Genomic DNA, 23,175 nt, shown 5'->3' on the forward strand with positions numbered 1-23,175 from the left:
AGCCAATAGTGGGCCAATGGTCTACTTTCATGGGTTTGTTATGTTACTTTTCTTTGACGAAAATTTGATTCCAGGATCTTGGGAGATGAAGCTGACTCAGGTGGAGATTCTCCTTCAATCCTTTCTAAGGTTGGAAGTGTTGATCCCTAACTCTCTAACACTTCTTGTGTTTACCAGTTGAGCATGTATAAATGGTTCCTCATGAGGCAGAAGGAAAAGAAGGAACCTCAGGTGATATGGACACAATAGGGTTAAATATAATCTTGGTTCATGAAAATATCAAGGGCTAGAGAGGATGAGGGCCAATAGGATCTCTTATGCATTGCTTGCAATGATCTCAAGTTGAGTATTCACATAACTGACAAGTCAGCAATTCCTCTAAAAGGCATATACCCAAGAGAAACTCCAGGAGACACATGCCAGAATATCCAGAGCCACAGTTTTCATAACTAAAAATAAACAAAATACTGGAAGCAGTCTAAATAGCCATCACAGAAGTATGGACAAATAAATTATGGTATATTTACACAATAAAATACTACAATATGAATACATTAGTAACACTACAAATAAAAAGAACATGTCCCAGATGACTTCATACTGCATGATACTCATATAATAAAGACAACTACAACTAAACCACAGATACATGTATATAACAATTTTTAGAAGTATATATTTTTAGAAGCATATTATTTATGTGTGTATATATATGATCAGCATATATCATATATACATAAAACTTTTATATATATTTCTAAAATCAAGAGAATGATAAACACAAGATTCAGGCCAATGTAATGGGTGGGAGAGAAGCACAGAGGCTGCTATAAGTCATTCAATGTATCAATTCCAGGTTGAGTGGTGAGTTCAAAAGTACTGCTGCTTATTATTATTAATAAACACACAAAAGAATAAACAAAAATGCCTTCTCCAAGACCAGTCATAATAAGATGTCCAATTCTGTATAACTAAGGTTTGAATAAAATTAAAAGAAAAAATATTGGTAGATGTTACATAAATTCAACTAGAAGGATTAGTAACATGGCTAATAAAGTACTTTTCAGACTCTAACTTTACTTCTCCTTCTTACTTTGTGTAAAATGCACTTAATCAGGAATGAAGTGCCTTCTTTAGTTGTTACACAGGCAAAAAGGCTAGCAAGACATAAAGATATAAATGCAAAGGAAAATGTGTGTACATCATTCTGAGCACACCACAAACTCTTGGTTAAGGCACAGCTGGTTCCTGTGCATCAATAGGGGAGGAGGGTGGTGAGAGGAGAGAAGAAACTAGGCAGGGTTAGACTCCTGGGAGCAATCAGCAGTTTTCATGCCAGTTCTTAGAGTTAAGCCTGGACAGAGCTAAGACAGTTCTATTAATGACATGGACAATTATGAAAAATCTCTATATTTCTTTTGAAGCACCAATAGTCCACAATAGTAAACAGTTTTGATCATAAAATAATTTGTAAATTAAATGTTTTATTAACAACTGGTCTAGCCTGTTTGCTTAAACAGAGCTCTGATGAGATTCCTGGGTTACGTAATTATGGATTTACCCAATTTATTGTTCTTCCATTTCTCTACTTCCTCTCGTCTTACTTCCTTCCTTAAAGGTCATATGCTTTGACCCCACCCTGACCCATTATATTGATGCCTAACATACCAATTTAAAAGATAATTTGAAAATTTCTTTTATATAAATGTGAGTGAGATAAGCTTCTCAGGCATTCAGCAGGTGTGGCTTTTTGTAATAGGATTCATTAACTTTCTGCTGATTCCCATGTGACCTCTTCAGCAATGATTGTTCAAGTGTCCAATGATCATGAGAAAACTGTACCTTTTAATTTATAAATGCTGACTTTGACAGGAAGAGGCAACATGATTATAAAAATGTCATACCTTTTATGCCTTTTAATATAATGTGTTTGAAATTAATCTGATAATGTAATGTTAAACATGTGTCAACTGTTTTTGACCTAATGAAGCATATAAAACTCTCCCTAAGAATCACAGAGTTTGTTTGTTTATGAGTCTGTCACCAAACAGACTTTAGTAAAGCCTGTTACTACCTCCTACTCATGAAACTATAGCTTGGTCTCTGAAGAATTTGATCTTTGAACATAGCAATGTAATGAGAAGAGCAAGACTGTTAACTGTACTTACTCTGAAATAAGCAAATAAAAGTGTCTTCAGGGACTTCCCTGGTGGTCCAGTGGGTAAGACGCTGAGCTCCCAAAGCAGGGGGCCTGTGTTCAATCCCTGGTCGGGGAACTAGATCCCACATGCATGACACAACTGAGAGTTTGCATGCCACAACTAAAAAGCCCACATGCTGCAACTAAGAGTCTGCATGCCGCAACTAAGAAGTCCACATGCTGCAACTAAAAAAGATCCCACGTGCCGCAACTAAAGATCCCACATGCCGCAACTAAAGATCCCACATGCCGCAACAAAACATCCCACGTGCCACAACGAAGATCCCTCATGCCACAGCTAAGACCCGGTGCAGCCTAAATAAACAAATAATGAATAAATATTTTTTTAAAAAAGGTCTTCATACTTTGTAACTATTCCATCTGCTAGAATTGTGTATGCTATGCCAAATGTTGTTTTATTATTTAAACCTTACTCTGAACTCTCTGACCTGTATCAACTGAGTTTGGTCTCTAAGGCAGAGCAATAGTCTTGATTTTCCCTCCTTTGATGATGATAAGATGAATGCCCCACACACTTTCAAGTAGGGGCTCTTAGGAAAGCTTGTTCATGACTTTTTCTCTGGCCTAGATCCTTCTCCAGAATACTATCTCTGACTACTGAACCTCTCTTCTTGGGTGTCTTACAGGAATCTTCATCTCAACATACCTCATATTCAGCTTATTCCCACTCCTCAACCTTCAAACCCTTCTCCTCCTCTGTAGTTCTTAGTGAATGGCAACTCTGCCCACTATTTCACCCAACCAGGATACCTCAGAGAATATTTAATGCCCCTCCCTACCTACCAATATACATTTAATTAGGTGACAAGTCCTATTTATTGCACCTCTTGACTCTCTCTCAAAATAGATCTCCTACCCATACCTTCCACCTTCCTTATATGGGGCCCTCATTACCCTTCACCAGGACTACTACAAGTTTTCTAATAACTCTCCCTCCCCCCAGTCTCTACCTATTTAAGCCATACTTCCACCAGAGCTAGTTATCTTCTAAAACAGAAATCAAACGATACATTTTCTTTCTTAAAATCCTTTAATGGCTCCTCATAAGTCCTTCGGAAAAAGTCCCAAATTTTCAACATGGCATAAAAGACTTTTACATGGGAACCCAGCCTCTCTCTCCAGCTCATTTTTTGCTATTCCCTTGTACTATCTGTAAGAGGTATACCAAAGTCACTGTATATTTCCTGAATATGCCATGCACTTTTATACTTACGTGCCTTTGAACCTAATGTTCCCTTTGCCTGGACTATTTTTTTCTGCTTTAGCCTTCATTCAAGACTCATGTTGTCTGTGCAATTTCTCTCAGCATCTCTCCTACTCCAAAAGACTTGTCTTTTCTTCTTTAATTCCATGAATGTATATGTGTGTGTGTGTGTGTGTGTGTGTATGTGTATATATATATATATGTGTGTTTTAACATCTCTCATAATTAACTAAATTATTTATTTACATTCCTGTCTGACTTTCCCACCAGGCTGTGACTACCCAGGGAATAATGATATGTGATGTATGACTTGTACTTTATCAATCTTTCTATTCCTGGTACAGACCTGATACTTAGTAAAAACCTTAACATTTTTTAATAAAAAATTAGAAAATACAGATAAACATGAAGAAAAAAGTAATCTCCCACAATCTTACCATCAGGGAGAACCGGTGTTAAGATTTTCTATGTATGTAAAGCAAACGATATTTCTTTTAAAAATGGTAGCAGGATATATATTTTATTTCATAATTTCCTTTAAAAAATGAATAGTATACTGTGAATATATTTCCAAGTCATAAAATATTTTAAATCATAATACTTGATAATTACATTACATTTCATTGTATGCAATGCCCTTATATTTGTACATTTGAGTTATTTTAATTTTTTAGGATTATAAATGATTGCATGGTGCCCACTGAGTTCTTTTGATAAAATCACAGTAATGAAATGGTCCATCAAAGCACAGGTCTTAGTGGCAGGGACCAAACTCTCAGAAACTTCTGAGATCTACACCCTCTTTCTGTGTGCCCCATTGGTTCTTAGGCCTTAGTACCAGGGAGGAATGGAATAAATATAACAGGGTAACGAGAAAGGAGGGAGAAGACAATCTGAGATAAGTGGAGGAGATGATTTTGATTGCCTGGAGTGTGGGAGGAGTTTGCTGTATCTTCTTTGGTTTTGTTTTTAGAATAGCTGCAAAGTACGTGAAGGAGATTGAGAATGAGTGAGATTTTTAGAAGGTTTTGTTACAGGTTTTGAACATACTCCAGATTTGGTGTTTTTGAGAGACCACATTAAAGATTCTAATGCTTTTAATTCCCCTCAGGTTGAAGGACGATCGTTCCTCTAAATGCAGTGCCTTGCTGAGGCTGACTTCGAGAGAGAGCGCTGATGCTGCTTTCCGCAATTCCCCCCTATTTTTAAGACAATCAGCATGTATTTTTTCAAATTGTCCTCCAGAAAAAAGTACCAATTTAGATTATCATCAACAGTGGATGAGTGCTCTTTTCTCTTTGAGTGGACAGATAGATGAATAGGTGGATGGATAGATGTTTATGGACAGATGGACAAACAGTATTTTGGAACCAATGAAAAGGAAAGCAAAACACGTTCCTTGCAGGCAGTTAATTATACTTTGATCTGTCTAGAGTTACTGGTTCCATTCCAGGTACTGCTCATCAGGTAGCAAATGAAATAAACTCTGAGCAAGGAATTCTGTTTTATGTAGGTGAGAACAGGATTTATGAGGCACCTTAGAAGTCCATCAAGGTAGCAAAAAAAAAAAAAATCTCAAAATGTTAGTTTGGTGTGTTAGAGAAATATAGATACTTGAGCAAGATAGCTGAAAGAAAACTTGTTCTGTGGGAGGAAATGAAGCACAAGCAAAATTACAAAAGAGATTGAGGAAAGCTGGTAGAGTGAGATGAAAACTTATCCCTAGCCATTGAGCAAATGCAGGATGACATCTGTGGTCACAAAAAAAATCCACTCTACTTCTGTTTGTAGAAGTTGCTAGATATCAGGGAAGTAATAAAGGTTTTTCATACACAGGTTTTAGTGCCTGAAGAGCAGAAAACAAGAGTGGAGTGAATAGAGTTTTGTTTATTTTAATAATAAAAAAAATAATAATAAAGGTAATTAAGTTATTTACATGGTTTGTCTCATCAATATTTGCATAAAATAAAAAGTATACACTTGAACCAACTATATATAGACCTATATATGGAACTATTATAGACCTTGACCAAAGATTATGAAACATTTGATGGTTTATATGTGTCCAGAATATTTATTTTGGAGAAAGTAAAAATTCTGGGTGACATTTGATTTCTGTTTTTACGAATACTACATTGAGAACAAAGCTAGAGATCTGTGAGTGAGGAAGTATGAAAAAGAAGCAGCATAATTGTAGAATTAAAAGACCTAGGGACCGGCACATATATACAATGGAATATTTCTCAGCCGTGGAAGAAACGAAATTGAGTTATTTGTAGTGAGGTGGATGGACCTAGAGACTGTCATACAGAGTGAAGTAAGTCAGAAAGAGAAAAACAAATACCGTATGCTAACACATATATATGGAATCTAAAAAAAAAAAAAAAAAAAAAAAAATGGTCCTGAAGAACCTAGGGGCAGGACAGGAATAAAGACACAGACATAGAGAATGGATTTGAGGACACGGAGAGCGGGAAGTGTAAGCTGGGAAGAAGTGAGAGAGAGGCATGGACTTATATATACTACCAAATGTAAAATAGATAGCTAGTGGGAAGCAGCCGTATAGCACAGGGAGATCAGCTCAGTGCTTTGTGACCATCTAGAGGGGTGGGATAGGGAGGGTGGGAGGAAGATGCAAGAGGGAGGGATACTGGGATATATGTATATGTATAGCTGATTCACTTTGTTATAAAGCAGAAACTAACACACAATTGTAAAGCAATTATACTCCAATAAAGATGTTAATAAATAAATAAATAATAAAAATAAAACAAGTTAAAAAAAAAAAAAAAGACCTAGGGACCTAGTTTTAGCCCATGATGAAGAAAACGAGACGCAGAGAGGGTAAGATTTCTTGGGCTTCCAGCTGGCTGCAGCCTCTCCTCCTCCTCCTCACTGTCTTCTGCTCTTTCTGTCCAACTGAGCTGAGTGAAGAGTGAGCTCTGAGGGGAAACATCCTAGGGGGAAAGGGCAGAAAACACCATCTAGGGCCAATTTGGCGTCAGGACTATTTTGAGCCTATAAATCTGTGACAGAATTATCATCCATAGAAGTGAGACACAACCTCTCATAGAATCAAGGTCAAGCAGTTTCAAAGACAATGACTTGAATACTAGGGGACAGGGCACAATTAACAACAGTAAGTCATAAAATGCACAAGTCTCCTTACCCTGATGTTTTGAATGACTTTACCCTCTAAATAGCTCTTAATGGAGAATTTTGCTGGGTCAAACATAGGGAGAAGGGAGTGGGGTTGCTTGTCAACAGGGGAGACAAAAGAAATGCTTCAATATTGCCCTAAAATACATCTTCAAAGTGTGTGCCAGAACAATGCACACATACTTCAACAGAAGGCTGCAGCTAAGGCTGGAATGCTTAATAGTCCTTTCAGCTAAAACTCTTAAACTTCAGCCAAAAAGTGAGGGCTCAGTAGCTGTAGTTGTCACTGAAATCTCTGGTCATTTCCATCATACCTGTAAACATTGAAAATAGTCACCTCAGAAGCAGCATTTCTGAATACCAAGGACCTGAATACCTACATATCTTAAGGACACATATGCAGGATAGATGGCCTTTCTTTTGACTTCTCTGGCTTGTCACTTTGTGAAGAAAACACGTCTTACTCTAACACAAAGTAAGGCGGCTTGTGTGGCAGTTTTTTCCCCTAGGTCAACTTGTTAGAATTGGAAAACTGTAAAACTCCTTCCAGCCTGAAAAGTAGAGATTGTTTTTCAAATTAGTCCTTCAAAGGACTGCATTCCTTATGATTCCATTCTGATGAAAAATATTGTCTTTCTTTTAATTGCCCATAACTTCTAAGAGCATGATCCCCCATTTTGTTCTGAAAGCAAACTCATGCACACAAAATATTTTAGTGTGTTTGACAGTATAAGGCACTGGGATAACCTTCATAAAAGGAAAGGGAGCAGGACCCAAAGATAAGAAGATCTTTAGACTCATGAAGTTAAAAACCTTCTATGGGGAATACACTATGCATATCTATAACTTTAACAGAATGCAGTCTGTGAGAAAGGCAAGCAAAGCTCTGTGCGCATTTGCAGGAAGAGAGGTTCCCCCAGCTTCTAGGAGGTAATCACCATTGCAGGGGAAGGGGTTGGGAGCAGTGTTTCACACGAGAAGGAAGGTAACTAAGTCGATACAGTCATTTTGCTAAATATCCAGATTAACGTTCTTGAAAACCTGTTTTAACATCTTTTTCCATTCTTCAATAGCTAAACTTTCACCAATTTATGATCATGGTTTACAGTTTCTTTCACCTTTAGTTTCTAAGATTCTTTCATTGATCTATTGGCTCCTCTGACCTTTTGGACTTGACATGTCTTCAAAGAACAGAAATCAGCTGGTTAATCACAGAATCAGATAATCACTATGCTAGAGCAAAGACAAATTCTAAGGGTAATCTTTCACTAGGCAAGGCACCATTGGGAAAAAAATAAGTTCACTATATTCTTTGGACTTCTGAGTAAAGGTTCTCAGCTCCATTGCATTTTTTCCCCTGGGGCCCAGAGAGAGTCTTTAATGTAGTAGACAGTATGAAGGGCTAGGATCAGTCCATGGGGAGGAAGAGTATGGGAAAGGTGGGAAAAAAAACGCAAGGAAGTAGATGGGCAAGAAAATAATTTTGTCCTTTATGTATTGAATTTAACCTTCTTGAATTGCTCTATTTAGTCAATGTTTTTTCTCTTAATTTCCTCAATATTCAGACTTCCATCCAATGTGAAATTTCTTTTACCTTCATATCATTAAGAAGAGTTTTTCATCCCTCTCATTCATTCATCCAACAAATTAACTAACTAATGACATTAAGCAATGTTAGGCATGGTTCCAGCCATAAGAATCTATATCCTAGTTGGAGTAGATATTTAATAAATAGTTTACCTATTTACCAAAAACAAATAAAGTGTATAATTTCAGATACTGATAAATAATACAAAAAAACAAAAAACAGGGAGAAGATGAGGCCAGGCAGGTAGACAGGCTCAGTTCCTGTAGGGCTTTTGGTAAGGAGTTTGGATTTTATTTTATTTGTAATGGGAAACCACTGGAAGGTTTTAAGCAAACAGTGATAATTATCACACTAATGATTTAAAAGTGGCTGCTGCTTATCCACTGCCTGTGGATAAGAGTAGAAGCTGGGAGACCACTTAGGAGGAAATCAGGACTATGGATGAAGGATGATGATGGCCTGGACTAGGATGTTAGCAATGGCCAGAATTGAAATATATCTTGGATATAGAGCCACCACGGCTCACTGGTAGAGTGAAAGAGGAATGGGGTTTGCATAAAATGAAAAAAAGAATCAAACATGATTCCGAGGCATGGACCTGAGCAATAAGGTAAATAGAATTCTTTTGCAGAGGAATTTTAGTTGCTTCTTAATACACATGTATTAATTCATGTCTTCTATTTTCTAGCACATGTACGTATGCATGCACAGATAATGACATGTTTACGTGATGAAGAGTTCAAGTGTTATTCAGGGAGAAATCTGTGGATGATACCCACATTTTAATGCCTTCCAAAATCATATATCCAATCACATATTTGTTATCTCCCCTTGGACTTCTAAGAGACATTTTAAGATATATCACTGCTGCCACCCTAGTCCAAGTCTTGGTCAAACACAACAGCCTCTTAACTGGTGTATCTGGTCTTCTTACAATTTTTCCAACTCTTCTCTACATAACAGCCTAAGGAATCTTAAAATCGCAGCTTGCTTTCCTACTTAAAATCTTCCAATGGCTTTCCATCGTGTCTAGGATAAAATCTGTCTGCCTTGCCCTCTAAGATCCTAAGATCTCCGGCTATTTCATTCTCCCCAGCCTCAGCAGCTACTCTTCTCCACTCTCATTCTTTCTGCCTTCTGTCTGCTCCAAGAAAGTGCCCAGCCCATAATCTATCGCCTCAGTCTTTCTCTTCGGACAGTCGTTCATCTACCCAAAATGCTTTTTCTGTAGCCCTTCGCATGGTTGCTTCTTTCTCATTATTCAGGTCATATGCCTCCTCCTCAGAAAGCCTGTCCCTGAGCACACTCTAAACGGACACCCGTTAAGACACTACAACATTACCCTGCTTGCATTTCCTTCGTAGTGCTTAGGTCTCACCGAATTTATTTATTCGTTTTCCTCTCCATTGTCTTTCTCCTCACTGAATGCTCACCACTGTATCCCTAGTACCTAAAGCAATGATGGCACATAGCTGGCACCCAATAAGATTTTGTTGAATACATGAATTCTCATTTTATGCAAAATTTAGATAGGAAAAAACTGGACTGAAGCCTGGTGTGAAGTATGAAGAAATGACGACACATGTCACATGCATTGGCCAACACGGCATGTGGTAGCCTTCCTTAGCATTTTGAAATTTAGAACCAGAAATGTTAGCACTGTCATCGTACTTTGGGGAAAACACGAGAAAGAAGGCAAAACAAAAGTCAGAATTAGTACAAACTGTATAACTCTATGTGCGATATAAAATATACTGATCTATATAAAACCCAGAACAGTGTCTGGCACATATTAGGCCCTTAATAAATTTTTGTTGAGTAAATGAATGAATGAACTAAAGGCCTGCAAATGATTAGACCAAAAGCAAAACCAAAATGATTAAACTTTAACTAATGGGGATATTTTTACTCCAAAATAGGAGTTCTGCTAAGGGAAGGGAAATACAGTTTAGCTGAGGCAGCCCCACGTTAAGCAGAACTAGCTTTCATATAATAACGACAGAAGCAGAGGAGAGCCCCCTCCTACATCTTGCTAAATGTGGGCCATCTCGGCCCCTTCATCTCACCGGCTCTGTGAGAGAGGAGGCCTAACTTCACCACCCTAGGACCAGCTCCACTGCCCCAGCCAAATAAGGTGACTAAACAGGTTTTACTCCCAAGTACTCAGATAACTAGTAAACATTCAACATGATAGTTTTGCATTAACTTCGTGTTTCTTGACCCTTTTATTCTTATTAGACAGTATAAACTGAGTTATTAACCAAAGTGGGGCAAATGTTTTGATTAAAATGACTATTTACACTAATAATCTGTTTTTTAAAAGTAGCCAATTGGGGAATTAATCAAATTCAATTTGCTTTATTTTCTATTTTTAAAAATGCTGTACTGAAAAAGCAAGGGAAAACAGACACTTTTGTATTTAATGGAAATAAAATCGCTTTTCTAGAAAAGAGCAAACTAAACTAATACCACATTTTAAAAAGCAAACTAAACTAATACCACATTTTCTGTATTTAAATATCAGAAAAGTTTCAAAAGAAAGTGAACAATCCTTACAAGTGATTAGTAATAATCATTAAAATACGTGAAATAGGTAAGGAAGATTAGAGGTACAAACTTCCACTTACAAGATAAATGAACTGTACATCGTGAGGAATATAGTCAATATACTATCTCTGTATGACAACAAACATGTGGTCAAAAAGTACAAACTTACAGTTATAATGTAAATAAGCACTAAGGGTGTAATGTACAACATGTAATTAATACTACTATATGTTATACATGAAAGTTAAGAAAGTAAATCCTAAGAGTTCTCATCACAAGGAGAAGATATTTTTCTTTTTCTTTTATTTTGTATCTGTATGAGATGAGGGATAATGTTCACTAAACTTATTGCAGCAATCATCTCATGTATATAAGTCAAATCATTATGCTGTACACTTTAAACTTATACAGTGCTGTATGTCAATTATACCTCAATAAAACTGGAAGAAAAAAATTAAAGAAGTTAATCTCTGATAAACAAATACAAAAGAGTAATGATAATTAATATAATACCACTAACAGGAATAATATATCCAAATAGATTCTTACCAAGCCACCACCAATGACAGCTATATTTTTCCTTTGAATATCAGAAGAATCCATCACTGCCAAAGTGGTTTCCATAATTTTTGCTGGTCTTGTCACGGAGAAAACTGTCTCCTACACGCTGATTTCCTCCGGTCTTTGCCCAAAGCCCTGCATTTGTGAGCCAGCAGCATTATTTGAGCAAGGCTAATTTTTCTTGAACTTAGAAGGTAGCATTTAACCCGTTAGTTGCCCAGAGGACAATCAGCTCAACTTTAGGAAAAAAGGGAATTCATTGCAATAATCAAATTTTGAAAAATCCAGCCAAGTGAAGCCACTCACTATCTTATGCGTAAAACAGAATTTTTAAAGCACGGTTTTACAGCTTTTCTTCTTCCTTTTCTAAACCGTGTATTCTTACTTTCATTTTCATCCATGACTAACCATGAATGAAACTTCCCTGGTCTCATGTCCCAGAGCATCTTACACTTTTTTTAGGAAGATGGCATGGTTTCATAATTGATCTGTGGATTATTCTTGTTATTAAGACTGGTCAGGAATTTCAGCTAAATGGTCCTCATGGATTGTCTTTTTTTGCATCAAATGCTAGAAACGTTAGAATCTAATTTGTGCATTAACACTAGGGGAGATGGTTAATATTATGCTTTTTGTAAATTCATTCATGGCTTCATATTATCTTTCCACTTCTTTGTCTTCTTTCACCCCATTTTAAAAGCATATTTGAAATTTTTTGTGCATATTTTTGAATTGAGGGTTTTTTTTAAAATGGAACATGATGTGTAAAATAAAGTCAGAATGTAAATGAAGATGCTTTCTCCCTGGTGAGGGCAGACAGACTTCAGAACGGTTTTTCCCTGGTGAGGAACTAGAGTTAGACATCATTCAATAGTGACCCCTTGTGGATAAGTATAGTTAGAGTTGCTAGAAAAAGTTGTTGTTAGGAATTTTTATTTATTTATTTAGAATAGGTAATATTACATTCACATGGTATGAAATACAAGAGGCACAAAAGGGTATACGGTGAATAGTCATTTTTCTTCTAACCCTGTCCCTTGGCCACCTATTTCTCCTGCCCAGAGACAGCCACTGTTTTGGTGTCTGGGTTTCCCTACTCTTCTGTAAACAGCACTCTCTCTCTCTCTCTCTCTCTCTCTCTCTCTCTCTCTCTCTCTCTCCTTCCCTCCCTACTCCTCCCTTCCTTTTCATAAATAGTAGCCAATTTTACGTGCTTTTCCACGCTCTATTTTTTCATTTACAACATAAACTCAAGAATTCCAATATACAGAGAACAGTTTCATTTGTTTTTTAAAATTGTGGACTGTAACACAAAAAACTAAAGTACATAAAACACAAGTGTGCAGTACAATAACTTATTGTAAAGCAAGCACCCATGTATTCACCACTCAGGCTACAAAAAAACATTGCCAGAACCCCAAAAGTCTCCATGTGTTCCCTGCCGATCACCACCCCCTTCACAAAGGTAACCACCATTCATACAAGCATCCTTAAAATACTTTAGTTTTGCCCTTTTCCTCTTTTTAAACTTTACTGTAAATGAATTTATGTCGGGTTTTTTCTTTGAAATTTGCTTCTTTTCTCAATATTATGCTTCTTAAGATCCACCTGTGTTATTCCATGGAGTTCTAGTTCACTCGTTTTCATTTATCCATTCTACTGCTGATGGATATTTGGGTGTTTCCAATTTTTTAATATTTTGAATAATGCTGCTGCTTGACCAACCTTGTACATACAATGTAGTACACATTCCTATGAGTATGTATAGGAATTACGTACTGGTTATGCATATTTTTAACTTTCCAAAATAAACCACAGTTATGTTCCAAAGTATTATACGAACTTTTACTTGACACAGTGTATAGAAGTTTCTCTTCTGCTACATCCTCATCAGCATGTACTTCGCTAGTACATCGCTAGTACATCTAGTTTTTGCTGGTCTGGTGGGTGTGTACTCTATCTCACGGTCATTTTAATTTGCATTCTTTGATTATTAAGGAAGTTGGGCACCTTTTCTCCTGTTCATTCACATTTGCTTTTCTTCCTCTGTATAGTGTTCATTTTTCTTTGGGGTAGTCTTTTTTTTTTAACTGACACTGGGTATGAGTTTTATTCTTTTTATATATTGCAAATAACTTCTTCTACTCTGTGGCTTGTCTTTTTGCTTTCTTAATGATGTGTTTTGATGAAAAGATATTCTGAATTTTAACATATCAAATGTTATCAACCTTTTCCCTTAAGGGTTTGTTTTGATGGTTATTTATTTGGGGGGAGTAGGTACTCATGTTATCTGATTCCCATATGAGCATTTTAAACTGAGTGCTCAAACTTCTTTTTGAAAATTAAAAAAAAAAAACTGCAGGAGGGAGATCAAGATGGCAGAATAGAAGGACGTGGAACTCACCTCCTCCCACAAATACATCAGAAATACATCTACATGTGGAACAGTTCTCACAGAATACCTACTGAATGTTGACAGAAGATCTCATACAACCAAAGCTTCAAGACAGATTACCATGTAACCAAGTAGGATGAAAGGGGGGAAAAAAAGGAATTGGTAGGGGACCCACATCCCTGGGAGGGAGCTGTGAAAGAGGAAAATTTCCCAGGAACACCCTTCAACAGCTGAGATAACAGCCAGGATACATAGGGAGCTTCAGAGGCCCAGAGGAGAGTGCAGCAGCGGGATTGTGGCAGGCAGAACAGAGAGAGACCAGCACAGACAGTCCTGGCCACCTCCCGGCACTCCCCAGACCAAAATGCATGTCTGCTGGTGTGTGGGAGCTGGCTGCTGAAATTTGGGCTTCAGCAGACAGACAGGGGATTGGGGTTGGCTCCATGGAGACAGCCTGAGGGGGCTGGAGTGTGGTCTGAGCAGCAACCTCAGGTGTACACAGGACTGGCACTGGTCCACCATAGAAGCCCCATTGTTAACACAAGCATGAAGGGAGGGACACTGCCCTGCCATAGCAGCCTCATTCTCAGCATGATCACAGTGGGCATGGCTCCACCTCTACAAACTCTAGGAGTGTGCAAGCAACAGTGGGTTGTCCACATGCAGAGGCAGAGCTGAAATCTGAGCCAATCCCCAGGGGCTGCATGACTTAGAAAGAAGGGCTGAAATCTGAGCCATGTGCCAGCAGCTGTGTGATCCACAGATTTATGCCACCAGTGGCAGCTTTGTGAACTCAGTGCCTGCTGGACAGCCAAGTGGATTACTGGTGCTCCTGTAACTGGGGTGGGTCCAGTGATAGCAGCTGCAGTCTTTGCAGGTGGGCACATGCAGTGGCGGAGCTGGGGACTGGACTGATTCCATAGCTCCCATGGCAGGTATAAGTGCACAACTGTGGTGGTCCCTATGCCTAACTTCAGCAAGTCTGCACTGATGAATCTGCACTGGTGGCTTTGTGAGCACAGTGCCTGAAAAACACCCAGGCCAATCACCTGCATCCCCATGGTTGAGGTGGGGCTGAGGGCAGTGTCAAAAACCATGTACTTTGTGAGCCCACACAATGGGTGACAGACACCACAGAGTGCACAGAGTGCACTTCCTAGTGGACAGCTCCTAGGGAGGAATACTCAGTGGCTCCTCTCCAGGCAAAAGTGCTCCAGTCCCACCTACCTCACACTGCAGCTGAGAAACAGATATGGGATCTTCTGCTCCAACAACTGGGGAGCAGACCCTACCCCCAACAGGGCTGTGACAACAACAGACAAAGAGGAGGCCCCACTCAACATCCAGTGCAGGCTCTGTTCACCACAACACCAATCACACAACTTAACAAAGGGATAAAGGGCAGCACACACTGAGGAAAGACATGGTAGGCATTCATACTAAAAATAGCTCTCACACCAAAAATATTAGACTCATGCATGCTACACAGGGATGCTCCCACGTAAAAACAGCCTTTTAAGAACACAGTAGATAACTGTTTCTCCTAAATTCATAGAGAAATATAAGTAAAATGAAGAAGCAGAGGAACCACTCTCAGTTAAACAATCAAGAGAATTCCCCTGAAAGAACAAACAATGAAACAGAACTCTCCTGTCTATTAGATCCTGAGCTCAAAAAAGAGTTAATAGAAATACTGAAGGAATTAAGAAAGGCTATCAATAGAAATGCAGATCACTGTAAAAAAGAACTAGAAACTATAAAGAGAAGACAATTAAAATTAGAAAATTCATTTGCCAAAATGAAAGCTGCACTAAAGGCAATAAATACAAAACTAAATAATGCAGAAGAATGAATAAATGATCTGCAAGATAAAAAAAATAGAAAACATGAAATCAGAACAGAAGACACAAAGACATATGAAAAAAAAAATGAAAGCACTATACGAGACCCATGGGATAATATAAAGTGTCCCAATCTACACATAATAGGGATCCCAGAAGGAGAAGAAAGAGAAGAAGGGATTAAAACTGCATTTGAATAACTTATGGCTGAAAACTTCCCAAACTTAAAGAAGGAAACAGATATCCAGACACAGGAAGCACACAGGGTCCCAAACAAGATGAACCCAAACAGACCTACACCAAGATGCATTGTAATTAAAATGGCAAAAGTCAAAGATAAGAGAGGATTCTAAAGGCAGCAAGAGAAAAACAAAGAGTTAGTTACAAGAGAAACCCCATAAGGCTATCAGCTGATTTCTCTACAGAAAGTTTGCAGGCCAGAAGGGAATAGCAAGATATATTCAAAGTACTGAAAGGGAAACACTTACAACATAGGATACTCTACCCAGCAAGATTATCATTTAGAATAGAAGAGATAAAAATTTCTCAGATAAGCAAAAACTAACAGAATACAGCAATACTAAACATATCCTAAAAGAAATATTGAAAGTTCTTCTCTAAATAGAAAAGAAGCAAGAATCTACAGGAAAGAGAAAATCACAGTTGGAATGTAAATCACTCAAATAAGCCAGTACACAGATTAAAAAAAAAAAAAAAAAGCAAAAAAATTCTTGTGAAAGAGCAGATAACTAGAATGAACAGCAAAAGGATAAACATGAAGATGTGAAAGAGGACATCAAAATCATCAAATGTGGGGGGTGGGGGGCTAAGGAAATGTAAATTTATTTTTTAGAATGTGTTTGAGCCTATATGACTACCAGTCTAAAGCAAGTAGATATAGTAATGGGTTAACATACTTGAAAAACAGGATAACTACAAATCAAAAACATACAATAGATTTACAGAAACCAAAAAGCAGAGAACACAATCATAATGCAAAAGAAATCCATCAAACCACAAAAGGAAAAACAAAAAGAAAAATAAAGGAACAAAGAAAAAATACAAAATCAACTGGAAAATAAGGTTTAAAAAGGGAAGAAATACATATCTAATCAAATTTACCTTAAATGTCAATGGATTAAATGCTCCAGTCAAAAAACAGAATGGCAGATTGGATAATAAAACAAGAGCCTACAACTTGCTGTCCTTATGGCAAATGACACACAGATTGAAAGTGAGGAGATGGAAAAAGATATTTCATGAAATGGAAATGATAAGAAAGTCAGGGTAGCAACAGTCATGTCAGACAAAATAGACTTTAAAACAAAGGACATAAAGAAAGATAAAGAAGGACACTAGATAATGATAAAGGGATCAATAAGAGGCTATTACACTCATTAACATATATGCAGCCAACATAGGAACACCTAAATATATAAAACAAATACTAAGAGACATAAAGGGAGAAATTGAATGGAATATTATCATATTAGGAGACTTTTACACCCCACTAACATCAATGGACAGATCTTCAAGACAAAATCAGTAAGGCAACAGAGATCCTAAATGACACAATAGAACAGTTAGACTTGATATTTTCAGGACATTACATGCAAAAAAGCCCAGAGACTCCCTTTTGTGAGACCACCAGAATCACAACTAACTGCTGAACAATCATCAACAGGAAGACACTGGAACTTACCAAAAATGACACCCACATCCAAAGACAAAGGAGAAGCTGAAATGAGACGGTAAGAGGGGTACAATCACAATAAAATCAAATCCCATAACCACTGGGTGGGTGACTCACAAACTGGAGAAAAATTATACCACAGAAGTCCACCCACTGGAGTGAAGGTTCTGAGCCCCAGGTCAGGCTTCCCAACCTGGGGGTCCGGCAACAAGAGGAGGAATTCCCAGAAAATTGGACTTTGAAGGCTAGCGGGATTTGATTTCAGGACTTCAACAGGACTGGGGAAAACAGAGACTCCACTCTTGGAGGGCACACACAAAGCAGTGGGAAAGAGAATATGTAAAGGCGGGGGGTGGCTGTGGCTCACTGAAGGGACAAAGACACTGGCAGCAGAAGTTCTGGGAAGTACTCCTTGGCATGAACCCTCCTGGAGTCCACCATTAGACCCACCAAAGAGCTTGTAGCCTCCAGTGCTGGGTCGCCTCAGGCCAAACAACAAACAGGGAGGGAACCCAGCTCCTCCCGTCAGCAGGCAAGTGGATTAAAGATTTACTGAGCTCCGCCCACCAGAGCAACACCCAGCTCTACCCACCACCAGTCCCTCCCATCAGGAACCTTGCACAATCCTCTTAGATAGCCTCATCCACCAGAGGGCAAACAGCAGAAGCAAGAAGAAATAGAATTCTGCAGCCTGTGGAACAAAAACCACATTCACAGAAAGATACACAAAATGAAAAGGCAGAGGACTATGTACCAGATGAAGCAATAAGATAAAACCCCAGAAAAACAGCTAAATAAAGTGTAAATAGGCAACCTTCCAGAAAAAGAATTCAGAATAATGATAGTGAAGATGATCCAGGAAGTTGGATAAAGAATGGAGGCAAATATCAAGAAGATGCAAGAAATGTTTAACAAAGACATAGAAGAATTAAACAACAAATAAACAGAGATGAACAATACAATAACTGAAATGAACAATACACTAGAAGGAATCAATAGCAGAACAACTGAGGCAGAAGAATGGATAAGTGACCTGGAAAAGAGAATGGAGGGAAATCAATGCCATGGAACAGAATAAAGAAAAAAGACTGAAAAGAAATGAAGACAGCCTAAGAGACCTCTGGTATAACATTAAATGCACCAATATTCACATTATAGGGGTCCCAGAAGGAGAAGAGAGACAAAAAGGACCTGAGAAAATATTTGAAGAGATTATAGTCGAAAACGTCCCTAACATGGGAAAGGAAATATCCACCAAAGTCCAGGAAGTGCAGAGAGTCCCAGGCAGGATAAATACAAGGAGAAACATGCTGAGACACATAGAAATCAAATTGATGAACATTAAAGACAAAGAAAAATTATTAAAAGCAACAAGGGAAAAATGACAAATAACATACAAGGGAACTCCCATAAGGTTAACAGCTGATTTCTCAGCAGAAACTCTACAAGCCAGAAGGGAGTGGCATGATATATTTAAAGTGATGAAAGGGAAGAACCTATAACCAAGATTACTGCACCCAACAAGGATTTCATTCAGATTCGACAGAGAAATCAAAAGCTTTACAGAAAAGCAAAAGCTAAGAGAATTCAGCACCACCAAACCAGCTCTACAACAAATGCTAAAGGAACTTCTTTAAGTGGGAAACACAAGAGAAGAAAAGGACCTACAAAAACAAACTCAAAACAATTAAGAAAATGGTAATAGGAACATACATATCGGTAATTACCTTAAACGTGAATGGATTAAATGCTCCAACCAAAAGACACAGGCTGGCTGAATGGATACAAAAACAAGACCCGTATATATGCTGCCTACAATAGACCCACTTCAGGGGACACATACAGACTGAAAGTGAGGGGATGGAAAAAGATATTCCATGCAAATGGAAATCAAAAGAAAGCTGGAGTAGCAATACTCATATCACATAAAATAGACTTTAAAATAAAGAATGTTACAAGACAAAGGAAGGACCCTACATAATGATCTAAGGATCAATCCAAGAAGAAGATATAACAATTGTAAATTGCACCCAAAATAGGAGCACCTCAATACATAAGGCAAATGCCAACAGCCAAAAGAGGAAATAGACAGTAACAAACAAATAAGCAAACAAAATTATCGACAGATAATTGTGGGGGACTTTAACACCTCACCTCAGAATAAAAACAATATGATCATCCCAATAGATGCAGAAAAAGCTTTTGACAAAATTCAACACATATTTAGGATAAAAACTCTCCAGAAAGTGGGCATACAGGGAAGCTACCTTTACATAATAAAGGCCATATATGACAAACCCACAGCAAACATCATTCTCAATGGTGAAAAGCTGAAAGAATTTCTTCTAAGACTGGGAACAAGACAAGGATATCCACTCTCACCACTATTATTCAACATAGTTTTGGAAGTCCTAGCCATGGCAATCAGAGAAGAAAAAGAAATAAAAGGAATACAAATTGGAAAAGAAGAAGTAAAACTCTCACTGTTTGCAAATGACATGATACTATACATTAAAAACCCTAAAGATGCCACCAGAAAACTACTAGAGCTAATCATGAATTTGGTAAAGTTGCAGGATACAAAATTAATGCACACAAATCTCTTGCATTCCTATACACTAACAATGAAAGATCAGAAAGAGAAATTAAGGAAACAATCCCATTCACCACTGCAACGAAAAGAATAAAATACCTAGGAATAAACCTACCAAATATGGTAAAAGACCTGTACTCAGAAAACTATAAGACACTGATGAAAGAAATCAAAGATGACACAAACAGATGGAGAGATATACCATGTTCTTGGATTGGAAGAATCAGTATTGTGAAAATGACTATACTACACAAAGCAATCTACAGATTCAATGCAATCCCTGTCAAATTACCAATGGCATTTTTTACAGAACTAGAACAAAAAATCTTAAAATTTGTATGGAGATACAAAAGACCCCGAATAGCCAAAGCAATCTTGAGGGAAAAAAATGGAGCTGGAGAAATCAGACTCCCTGACTTCAGACTATACTACAAAGCTACAATAATCAAGACAATATCTTACTGGCACAAAAACAGAAATATAGATCAATGGAACAGGATAGAAAGCCCAGAGATAAACTGACACACCTATGGTCAACTAATCTATGACAAAGGAGGCAAGGAGATACAATGGAGAAAAGACAGACTCTTCAATAAGTGGTGCTGGGTAAACTGGACAGCTACATGTAAAAGAATGAAATTAGAACTCTCCCTAACACCATACACAAAAATAAACTCCAAATGGATTAAAGACCTAAATATAAGACTGGACACTATAAAACTCTTAGAGGAAAACACAGGAAGAACACTCTTTGACATTAATCACAGCAAGATCTTTTCTGACCCACCTCCTAGAGTAATGGAAATAAAAACAAAAATAAACAAATGGGACCTAAGTAACTGAAAACCTTTTGCACAGCACAGAAAACGATAAACAATATGAAAAGACAACCCTCAAAATGGGAGAAAATATTTGCAAATGAATCAATGGACAAAAGATAATCTCCAGAATTTACAAGCAGTTCATGCAGCTCAATATCAAAAAAACAAACAACCCAATCCAAAAATGGGCAGAAGACCTAAATAGACATTTCTCCAAAGAAGATATACACATGGCCAAGAGACACATGAAAAGATGCTCAACATCACTAATCATTAGAGAAATGCAAATCAAAACAACAATGAGGTATCATCTCACACCAGTTAGCATGAGCATCATCAGAAAATCTACAAACAACAAATGCTGGAGAGGGTGTGGAGAAAAGGGAACCCTCTTGCACTGTTAGTGGGAATGTAAATTGATACAGCCACTATGGAGAACAGTATGAAGGTTCCTTAAGAAACTAAAAATAGAATTACCATATGACCCAGCAATCCCACTACTGGGCATATACCTAGAGAAAAACATAATTCAAAAAGCCACATGCACCTCAATATTCATTGCAGCACTACTTACAATAGCCAGGTCATGGAAGCAAACCTAAATGCCCATTGACAGATGAATGGATAAAGAAGATTTGGTACATATATACAATGGAATATTACTCAGCCATAAAAAGGAACGAAATTGGGTCATTTGTAGAGACATGGATAGATTTAGAGACTGTGATACAGAGTGAAGTTAGTCAGAAAGAGGAAAACAAATATCGTATATTAACACATATATGTGGAATCTAGAAAAAGGGCACAGACAAACCAGTTTGCAAGGCAGAAATAAAGACACAGATGTAGAGAACAAACATATGGACACCAAGGGGGGGAAGCAGGGGGTGGAAGTTGTGGTGGTGGGATGAATTAGGAGATTGGGATTGACATATATACACTAATATGTATAAAATAGATAACTAGTAAGAACCTGCTGTATAAAAATAAAGAAACAAATAAATAAATAAATGAAATTTAGAAAAAATTTTTAAAAAATCAGAAAAAATAGAGCCCAGAATACACATTCTTTTCAAGTGCACGTGGAACATTCTCTCGAATAGACCACATACTAGGAACAAAACAAGCCTCAACAAATTTAAGAGGATAGAAATTATTTCAAGCATCCTTTCTGACCACAGTGGCATGAAACTAGAAATCAATCACAGAAAGAGAAAAGAGGGGGAAAAAGCAAATTACACAGGGACTAAAAAACACGGTACTAGAAAAACCAATGGGTCAACAATGAAATAAAAGAGGAAATTTAAAAATACTTCAAGACAAATGACAATGAAAATACAACCATACAAAATCTATGGGATGCAGCAAAAGCAGTCCTTAGAGGGAGGTTCACAGTGATAGAGGCTTTCCTCAAAAAACAAGAAAAATCTCTAATAAACAATCTAAACTACCACCTGAAAGAATTTAGAAAAAGAACAAATAAAACCTAGAGTCAGCAAATAGAAGGACCTAATAAAGTTCAGAGAGGAAATAAATAAAATAGAGATTTAAAAAAATGGAAAAAAATCAACAAAACCAAGACCTGGTCTTGAAAGGGTAAAGAAATTGACAAACCATCTAGCCAGGCTCACCAAGAAGAAAAGAGGACCCAGATAAACAAAATAAGAAATGAAAGAGGAGAAATAACAATGGGTACTGAAGAAATACCAAAAAAACCCACAAGAGAACACTATGAACAATTATATGCCAACAAATTGGACAACCATTACTTCATGGACAATTTTCTAGAAACATACAGTCCACCAAAACTGAATCAAGAAGGAAGAGATAATTTGAACAGACCAATCACTAGAAGGGAAAGAGAATATGTATAAAAAAAACAAAAACAAAAACCAAAAAAAACCTCCCTGCAAACAAAAGTCTAGGACCAGATGGCTTCACTGGGGAATTCTACCAAGCATACAAAGAAGAAATTATACTGACCCTTCTCATACTCTACCAAAAGACTGAAGAGGAGGGAACACTCCCAAAGTCATTCTATGAAGCCACCATCACCCTGATACCAAAACCTGACAAAGACAATACCAAATAATATAATTATAGGCCAATATCTTTGATGAATACAGATGTAAAAATCATCAATAAAATATTATCAAACCAAATCCAACAACACATAAAAGGGGTTATACACCATGATCAAGTTGGATTCATCCCAGGGTCACAAGGATGGTTCAACATATGCAAATCAATCAACATAATATACCACATCAACAAAAGAAAAGACAAAAACCACATGATCATCTCAATAAATGCAGAAAAAGCACTTGATAAAATTCAACATCCATTGTGATAAAAATTCTTACTAAAGTGTGTATAAGAGGGAACATATCTCAATATAATAAAAGCTATTTATGACAAACCCACAGCCAACATAATACTCAATGGTTAAAAGCTGAAAGCGTTCCCCCTAAAATCTGGAACAAGACAAGGTTGCCCACTCTCACCACTTCTATTCAACATGGTATTGGAAGTCCCAGCCACAGCAATTGGAC

General features: G+C 37.5%; 1 protein-coding gene across 1 annotated transcript in view; it reads right to left on the reverse strand.

The window, feature by feature from the left end:
* KMO (kynurenine 3-monooxygenase) overlaps positions 1 to 11,461 on the reverse strand; it is a 53,869-nt gene extending 42,408 nt beyond the window's left edge. The window contains 1 exon segment of the mRNA XM_061185421.1: positions 11,269 to 11,461. Within this exon segment, the coding sequence (XP_061041404.1) occupies positions 11,269 to 11,343 (75 nt within the window). The 5' untranslated portion in view covers positions 11,344 to 11,461.
* Between the last annotated feature and the right edge of the window lie 11,714 nt (positions 11,462 to 23,175).

The sequence above is a fragment of the Eubalaena glacialis genome, chromosome 3 (assembly GCF_028564815.1).
Source record: "Eubalaena glacialis isolate mEubGla1 chromosome 3, mEubGla1.1.hap2.+ XY, whole genome shotgun sequence".
Lineage (NCBI taxonomy): Eukaryota > Metazoa > Chordata > Mammalia > Artiodactyla > Balaenidae > Eubalaena > Eubalaena glacialis.